The sequence below is a fragment of the Rhinichthys klamathensis genome, unplaced genomic scaffold (genome assembly GCF_029890125.1).
Source record: "Rhinichthys klamathensis goyatoka isolate OS25496 unplaced genomic scaffold, OSU_Roscu_1.1 h1tg000486l_1, whole genome shotgun sequence".
Taxonomy (NCBI): domain Eukaryota; kingdom Metazoa; phylum Chordata; class Actinopteri; order Cypriniformes; family Leuciscidae; genus Rhinichthys; species Rhinichthys klamathensis.
In genome coordinates this window covers 707031-716255 of record NW_026606973.1, presented here as the reverse complement: position 1 = coordinate 716255, position 9225 = coordinate 707031, and the positions used below count along the sequence as shown (strand labels likewise).

Below are 9225 nucleotides of genomic sequence, written 5' to 3'. Positions count from 1 at the left end.
CACAGATCTCACAGTTAGCGAATATTGTGTTCATTTTAGGCAGAAACAATGAGCTCAGTATTATTACAGTTATTGCAGGGTGGAGTTTTAAAGTATTTCAAAGCATATTTCTTCTTAAAATGGTGAATAAAAAGTGTCTTTCTCATCCTACTAGTGCATCTGGAGTTGGTTTTATGTCTCTGGTCTCCTTCACAATCTCACACATGATTGCTTCTATTTCACACCGCTTCTCATGATGGCTCCTGTCGCCAATCTGAGCGCAAAATCTCTGAACCATTCGATAGAGCTCTTTCTTTAAGTTCCTGTATTCCTCAGACTGATATGCTTTCCCTCCTCCTGCTTTTCCTCCTCCTGCTTTTCCTCCTCCTGCTTTTCCTCCTCCTGCTTTTCCTCCTCCTGCTTTTCCTCCTCCTGCTTTTCCTTCTTCTGCTTTTCCTTCTTCTGCTTTTCCTTCTTCTGCTTTTCCTTCTCCTGCTTTTCCTTCTTCTGATTTTCCTTCTTCTGCTTTTCCTCCTCCTGCTTTTCCTCCTCCTGCTTTTCCTTCTTCTGCTTTTCCTCCTCCTGCTTTTCCTTTTCCTTCTGCTTTTCCTTCTGCTTTTCCTTCTTCTGCTTTTCCTCCTCCTGCTTTTCCTTCTCCTGCTTTTCCTCCTCCTGCTTTTCCTCCTCCTGCTTTTCCTCCTCCTGCTTTTCCTTCTTCTGCTTTTCCTCCTCCTGCTTTTCCTTCTCCTGCTTTTCCTCCTCCTGCTTTTCCTTCTTCTGCTTTTCCTCCTCCTGCTTTTCCTTCTCCTGCTTTTCCTCCTCCTGCTTTTCCTTCTTCTGCTTTTCCTCCTCCTGCTTTTCCTTCTCCTGCTTTTCCTCCTCCTGCTTTTCCTTCTCCTGCTTTTCCTTCTTCTGCTTTTCCTCCTCCTGCTTTTCCTCCTCCTGCTTTTCCTCCTCCTGCTTTTCCTTCTTCTGCTTTTCCTTCTTCTGCTTTTCCTCCTCCTGCTTTTCCTTTTCCTTCTGCTTTTCCTTCTGCTTTTCCTTCTTCTGCTTTTCCTCCTCCTGCTTTTCCTTTTCCTTCTGCTTTTCCTTCTCCTGCTTTTCCTCCTCCTGCTTTTCCTCCTCCTGCTTTTCCTTCTTCTGCTTTTCCTCCTCCTGCTTTTCCTCCTCCTGCTTTTCCTCCTCCTGCTTTTCCTTCTTCTGCTTTTCCTTCTTCTGCTTTTCCTCCTCCTGCTTTTCCTCCTCCTGCTTTTCCTTTTCCTTCTGCTTTTCCTTCTGCTTTTCCTCCTCCTGCTTTTCCTTCTTCTGCTTTTCCTTCTTCTGCTTTTCCTTCTCCTGCTTTTCCTCCTCCTGCTTTTCCTTCTTCTGCTTTTCCTCCTCCTGCTTTTCCTTCTTCTGCTTTTCCTCCTCCTGCTTTTCCTCCTCCTGCTTTTCCTTCTGCTTTTCCTTCTTCTGCTTTTCCTCCTCCTGCTTTTCCTCCTCCTGCTTTTCCTTCTTCTGCTTTTCCTCCTCCTGCTTTTCCTCCTCCTGCTTTTCCTTCTGCTTTTCCTTCTTCTGCTTTTCCTTCTCCTGCTTTTCCTTTTCCTCCTCCTGCTTTTCCTTCTGCTTTTCCTTCTTCTGCTTTTCCTTCTTCTGCTTTTCCTTCTCCTGCTTTTTCTTTTCCTTCTCCTGCTTTTTCTTTTCCTTCTCCTGCTTTTTCTTTTCCTTCTCCTGCTTTTTCTTTTCCTTCTCCTGCTTTTTCTTTTCCTGCTTTTTCTTTTCCTTCTTCTGCTTTTTCTTTTCCTTCTTCTGCTTTTTCTTTTCCTTCTCCTGCTTTTTCTTTTCCTTCTCCTGCTTTTTCTTTTCCTTCTCCTGCTTTTTCTTTTCCTTCTCCTGCTTTTTCTTTTCCTTCTCCTGCTTTTTCTTTTCCTTCTTCTGCTTTTTCTTTTCCTTCTCCTGCTTTTTCTTTTCCTTCTCCTGCTTTTCCTTCTCCTGCTTTTCCTTCTCCTGCTTTCTCTTCTTCTGCTTTCTTTCCTGCTGGCTGCAAAGCTAGACATAGATGACAATAGTTAGATTTAGGACAATTTAGATTTAGCAATACGAGTGTCTATAACAGAAGATTATATTTACCGCCATCGGCTCTGTCTGCATTAATCAAGGGCACATTCACTACAAATAAAAAATATGACACATTCAGTTAATAATTAAAAATATAAGCATATAAATGCCAGAAAATGTGCAGACACGGTCTTACATAATTGAAAGACTCTGTCTATGTCGTTCCAGTCCATCCATCGACCGTTTCTTGAGGCTGTTAAAAAATTAAAACATTTGGTAAACACTTTATATTCAGTGTTGTGTAAGTTTCTGCAAAAAGTAATTCATTACTATAGCTACTAATACATCTTGAACTGTGTAAATACTCTCTCTAAAAAGTAACACGTTACTAATTACTTTCGAAATCGCAAGAAATTCAACGACAGCATTTCTATTTTTAATTCTATTAAATAAACAATATAGCCTACAGTTGCACGAATTATTCTTGAACTGACCAAAAGGAAGGTCACATTAAAACATATATTTTAGCATTTAGACGTTAAATCCACTAGTTTTGCATAGAATTGTTCTGTATTCTATAACGCAATTATCAGGAGAAACCGTAATTAAATGAAGAAAACTAAAACGGTGAATCATCATTATACTGGTGCATCTAAATACCTTTTATTTTCCTGATGCCCATCAAACGCTGATGCCAGATTACTCGTGTTTCTTCAAGCATCGACATAAGGACACGCGAACGTATTTTGTGCGCTCTTCTAATTCCGTCCAGACTTCTAAGGACTTCACGAAGCCGTTTACAGTTCTGCTCGTCCCTGTGATCCTCAGACTGAGATTCTCCTGCTGATGTTGTGTCTCTCACACACTCCTCGACTCCATCGCTGATCCCAGATGAAGACGACGCTTCACACACACTCTCAGCACACCGGTCTGTGAAGAAGAAGAAGAGTTAGCAGAACTCAAGGTCAAAGGTAACCGGTAACAACAAGTTTTTAATGTTGTTTATGTGTCTATGTGGTGTTTTTAATATACTTTAAGACAAACCATGTGTGAATTCACAAATATTAGGGTGTTTCTGCAACTACGGGCACTTCCCTTAAGTGTCACCGACCCACAGGTGGGACGTTTGCCACTATATATTTAAAACAATAATATCTTAGTAAAAACCTAAAGTAATATTGACAAAATATATAACATTTGAAAGCTTAAAATCTCTAGTTTTCATATTTGGTGTCTGTTTTTTTAAAATAAATCACAGAAGAGCAGTAATTTATCAATTTGCAACAAGAATATTTCATATTCATTAGGCGTGTTTAGGCCTTTATTTTGAAATAGCAATAAACATGAAAAATTATGAAAGATTGGTAGAAACCTCAGTTTGTTTTCATGCCAAGAGTTCAAAAGATAACACCAATTCCATTTTATGAGAAAAAAAGGTCTGAAAATGTTTTAAATATAAAGAAAAATGTATGGATTCTTGATTTGTGATGCGGCTGTGAGCTATAACGCACATATGTGCTCTTTTTATGCATTTATTAGAGGTTGAATTCAAATCAAATACTGCCAAACCTCCCATACTACTTCTGAATAGGATGTCTACTTCATAAATTGTATGAAAATTATGGAAATACATGGTTCAGATCACTCAAAACATATATGAAAATGGAGGCGGCCTTATATGGGCAGTAATGGAGTCTGGTGTTCACCTCGTGGAAAAGTCTGGTACTGCGCCCAAATAAAATCTTACTGAAAGCTCAATTTTTGAGATATCAACCTAAAATTTGGAACACAACTTGTTCAGATTTTTGGCTTTAATTTTCTTGCAGTTTTAGAGTAAAATATGTTTTGTAATATATATATATATTATATAAAATATTAATAATTATATTTTTACATTAAATAATTTCATAAACTTAAACTTATATAACTTTTTTTCTGTTTCATTTTTAATAATTTCTACACTTCTACAATAATCTGGAAAATGTCTGGAAAAAAACAAGACCAACCATGGGTCTATATTCCAAAGCATTCTTGAATTACAACCATTTAAGTTTGGATAATGATTTTTATATCTGAGGCTCCTAGATTATGGTGCTGGCTTAGCGACTCTCTCCAGGCCTACACACACATGAACTTACACATACACAGATATGCACCTGCCCCACACCCCATCCCACGCCTTCTCCGCTTCGTACCCCCAGTCTGACAGGCGGGTCTGTGACCAGCGCCATAATGGCTGCAGGTATGGCAAGCCGTTTTAACTTTTATTCATTTCCAGGATATGAATTGTTGATATCAACAATTACATTTTTGATATCAACAATTACATTTTTTGATATCAACAATTACATTTTTGATATCAACAATTGAATTATTGATATCAAAAATGTAATTCTTGATATCAACAATTGTATTTTCACTAGTGAAATGTCACCATAGGCTGCCATTCAAAATCAATTGTTGATATCAAGAATTGATTTCTTACTAGTAGAAATATAATTTTTGATATCAATAATTGCATTGTTACTAGTAAAAATGCGAATTCCTGATATCAATAATTAAATTGTCACTAGTCTAAATGTCTATTCTTGATATCAACAACTGAATTGCTTCTAGTAAAATTTTTCATTTTTGATATCTGAAAATGTATTTCTGATATCAATATTATTTCAGATATCTAAAATGGCTTTCTTACTAGTAACAATCACATTCATGATATCAGAAATTAACATTGTCACTAGTGAAAATTTATTGATATAAAAAATGAACATTGTTACTAGTAGCAATTCAATTGTTGATATCAAGAATAGACATTTCAACTAGTGACAATTTAATTCTTGATATCAAAAATAAAGGTTTTTACTAGTAAGAATTGTATTTCTGATATGTGAAATTGGAATTTCAACTAGTAAGAAATCAATTCTTGATATCAAGAATTGATTTTGAATGGCAGCCTATGGTGACATTTCACTAGTGAAAATACAATTACAGATATCAAGAATTATCATTTTTACTAGTGAAAATGTAAATGTTGATGTCAAGAATAAGCATTGTTACTAGTGAAAATGTAATTCCTGATATCAAAAATTGCCATTGTTACTAGTAGAAATATTATTCCTGATATCAATAATTATAATTTTAACTAGTGAAAATTGAATTGTTGATATCAAGTATTCATATCCTGGAAATGAATAAAAGTTTAAACGGCTTGCCATACTGACACAGTCTCATGAAAGTGCGTATCTATACCACGAATGTCATTTCTCGAGCCATTTATACGCCAAAAATGTTTTTTGCGCATGGGCGTAGGTTTGGTCTCAGCTTTGGTGGGGACATCCCATCTGACCTCCTCTTTTATTTAACATAAATTATTATGTATCTATCTTCTATTCTATATCAAATTCTATTGATATATTCTATCCTTAAAAAAAAAGCAAGTTTAACCCTCCTACCAGATATTGTTATTTGGATATTATCAAACAAATAATGAATCATTATATTTGAATAACCAACAGTGTTTACTTTTGCCTTTTTAACATTGCCAATATGTTTTTCCAGACATGTGTCTAGCAAGTAGGCTACACTCACAAATACAATAAATAAACAGAATGTAGAAACGAAAAATGTCTCAGATGATCCACTGTTTATGACTGCAAGATTCTAAGTTAAGGTAGGCTAATTAACATTCAGTGACTTGCTAACGTCTATCATGATAGCGCGACTTCTATGAGTCTATCCGTGCTGCACACCCCTAATTAATGCTCCTAACCTTGAAAAATTGCAAAAGCTAGGTTTAACTGTAACAATATCCTGGGTAACCAGGATCACCAGTTAATACTATTTTCCACAGTAGAATCTGCATTTGAAAGCCTGGTCAGTCACTACTACTGCTAGTTATTTGTGTGGCTAGTTATTTTTGCCTACTTACACTCTGCTTTATGAAAAAGCTTCGTATGTCCCCTTTCTTCTTCTTGGGTGACATATAGCTGATCTACTACAAAGTACAAAAAGGGGCAAAAAACGGAATATTAAAATGTTTTACCCTGGCCTTTGTATATGCATGGATATGTGCATGCAGAGAGACAGCCCTGGGAACTTACCGTCGGCGTCGTCACGCGCGCGCGCGCACACACACACACACACACCACCCGCTCGCTGCCAGTGAGTGCAAGCACAAAAAGTAGTCCCGGCCCGCGCGTGTAGCCTGCCTGTCAGATACCCCGCCGCCAATCAAATTACGGCGTATCTTGTACTGTCGTTGTCCTGGCCGTTGGAATCGATCCAAATAGCAGCGCAAATATCAAAATAGCAGTTCAAATTAGCTTGCTAAATATTGGTGGGGACAAATTTGTCATCTCAAAATATTGATTGGGACTAGTACCTAGCGTCCCCCCCTAAACCTACGCCCTTGTTTTTGCGTACATATGCCACGCACTGAAAACCCCTTAGGATTAGGGGGGAGGGGGGTGTGGAGTGCGTGCGTATTACACGCCATAAAGTGCGTATCATATGCACGCGAAAACTGCGTATCATATAGACGAAAAAACTATTTGCTCCCAGACTGTTCTCCTTAAAGGAGCATATGGTCTGGGGGTTGCCTTCTTTTCTCCTCACCTCTCCTCATGTCATGCTGTATTTTTTCTCAAGTTGGCGCTGATTATAGCAGCCTCGGTAACACTTTATTACCAAAGCAAATTCCTTGTATGTGCTACTGTAAATGTTTTACATGGCATAGAAAAAACATGAAATTCCCTATTTTGTATATATTTTTTTGTATATTAGTATTTACAAAACTGCATAAAATTTGAAAAAGCTATTTAAATATATTATAGAAATTGCTGAAGAAAAATCTATAAAATGAACGTTATTGTAACGTTGCGGTAAGGAAACTTTTTAAGAAGATGACCTGAAAAACAAAGAAAATAAACATGTTCCAGATTAAAATCTTAACGACTACATTCTATTTTGTGTAGATTTTTATATGTATTACAGACTGTGATGGTTAAAATTTAAATTCAAAGAGGTTGATTTTTTTTTTAAATTGGGATAGTCAAAAGTGCCCGTAGTTGCAGAAACACCCATTAATAAGTTGTGTTCAGAATTTCATCTTTTAATAGCTACTAGCCTACATTTAACCGTTAAGCGTTTTTCAGGTTAAGCGGTTTTCACGTAAGCCTATGTGTTTTTCCCCCTAGAAATCGTGATAAAAGGCTTGACGAGGTCTAATAATCTTACCGTCGGTTGTGTCTTCCTCTGGAGTCTTCACAGAAGCATCGGTGTGACTCCCGCTTCTCCTCTTCCTCATCGATTCATGAGCTTCATCACTATCGCTTCTCCTCTTCCTCATCGGTTCATCAGCTTCATCACTATCGCTTCTCCTCTTCCTCATTGGTTCTTCAGCTTCATCACTATCGCTTCTCCTCTTCCTCATCGGTTCATCAGCTTCATCACTATCGCTTGTCCTCTTCCTCATCGGTTCATCAGCTTCATCACTATCGCTTGTCCTCTTCCTCGTCGGTTCATCAGCTTCATCACTATCGCTTGTCCTCTTCCTCGTCGGTTCATCAGCTTCATCACTACCGCTTGTCCTCTTCCTCATCGGTTCATCAGCTTCATCACTATCGCTTGTCCTCTTCCTCGTCGGTTCATCAGCTTCATCACTACCGCTTGTCCTCTTCCTCATCGGTTCATCAGCTTCATCACTATCGCTTGTCCTCTGAATCTTCGCAGTTTCCCGGTCTTCCGGGTCTTCTTTAGTCGGATTCATAAAACCAGGCAGCAAAACTAGAAAAACATGGCAATTTAGCATATGCTAATCAATATGAGTGGCCTATTACAACATTTAGTTATATTTACTGCTATCATCTCCGTTAATCAAGGGCACAGTCACTACAAATAAAAAGTTAAAAACTAAAAAATATATTCAGAAAAAAATATTTATTTACAACTTAGACTGAGTACAATTGAGACACTTTTTGTGTTTTGATTTTTCACACAAAAATAGATACTGAAAAGAAGTGAATTTCCACATGACATGCCACATTACATTTCATTAGCTTGTAGACTAAGATGTTATCAATCAATAATACCCATAAGTAGTTTATATTTTCCACAATAAAAATAAGGTGTTTTTTGTCTCAACTGTACCCATGTGTGGTCCAGTTGAGACACCCATTTTTAATGATGTAAAGGTAACGAACCGTTCATTGCAAATATAATAAATAAAGACAAATAAAGAAAAAAACAATTGGGCAACATATTTATTTTTTCATCCATTTAAATGCATTCATTTTATTTCAATTAGCACTGGTTAAAATATATAAAACAGGAACAATATATTTAATATATATTTATTAATAATACACAGTTTAAATATCACAAATATCAAATTTTATTTTCATTTGCGTCCTATGCTGGCTAATTACGACGTTTAACCTGCATCATAACACTGAACTAAACAGTGTGTTTCCTAATAGAAATCTATCGGGGGTACAGTTGAGACACGTGTCTCAACTTACCCCCATGGCCACCTCACACATTTCTCTAGATTTTGCAATGATCTTGCATGACACACAATACCATGAAATATGCCAGTTTTTAGGGCACAGAATAACGTTTGTGATGATACCAGTTACGTGTAACAGTCACATAAGGATAATAAGCTATTCATTGTGGAGTGTGCATGGTGAAGTGATATCTTGATATATTTACGTTGTTAAAATGTCCCATGATCAAAGAGGACACTAATACACATGTGCACAGCAAAAATCACAACTTGTTCATGCTCCGTACGCAAGTTATTTAAGGTGTCTCAACCGTAGGCTAATCATGTCTCAACTGTACACAGTCTACTAAATAATGCCAGAAATGTACAGATTGACACAGTCTAAGCATGTTAAAAATGTAAACATCTGTTAAACGCTTTTCAGTGTTGGGTAAGTTACTCTAAAAAGTAATTAATCACTAGCTGTAACATCTTGAAAAGTGTAAAAACTCTCTCTAGAAAGTTCGCGTTTAGGCTTCTAAATCGCAAGCAATTGAACAATACAAGGGCCGCCGCAAATATTACTTTTAATTACATCAAATAAACAACACACAGTTGAGTTGCATGAATTATTCTTGAACTGAATAAAAGGAAGAAGGCCACGTTAAAACATACATTTTAGCGTTAGACGTTAAATCCACTAGTTTTAGCCTATACATAAAGCC

At 36.9% G+C, this 9225-nt stretch overlaps 2 protein-coding genes across 2 annotated transcripts; both read right to left on the bottom strand.

Annotated features, from left to right (window-relative positions):
- Nucleotides 1-294: 294 nt before the first annotated feature.
- On the bottom strand, nt 295-2094 carry LOC130072343 (trichohyalin-like). Its single transcript, XM_056237408.1, has 2 exons — nt 2089-2094; nt 295-2007 (listed from the first exon to the last, which is right to left on the bottom strand). The coding sequence occupies exons 1-2, from the start codon at nt 2092-2094 to the stop codon at nt 295-297; spliced, it is 1719 nt and encodes a 572-aa protein (XP_056093383.1).
- A 2008-nt stretch (nt 2095-4102) lies between these two features.
- Nucleotides 4103-7783, bottom strand: LOC130072342 (protein IWS1 homolog). The gene is made up of 2 exons (XM_056237407.1): nt 7252-7783; nt 4103-4134 (listed from the first exon to the last, which is right to left on the bottom strand). Exons 1-2 carry the CDS (start codon nt 7781-7783, stop codon nt 4103-4105), a joined length of 564 nt encoding a protein of 187 aa, XP_056093382.1.
- Between the last annotated feature and the right edge of the window lie 1442 nt (nt 7784-9225).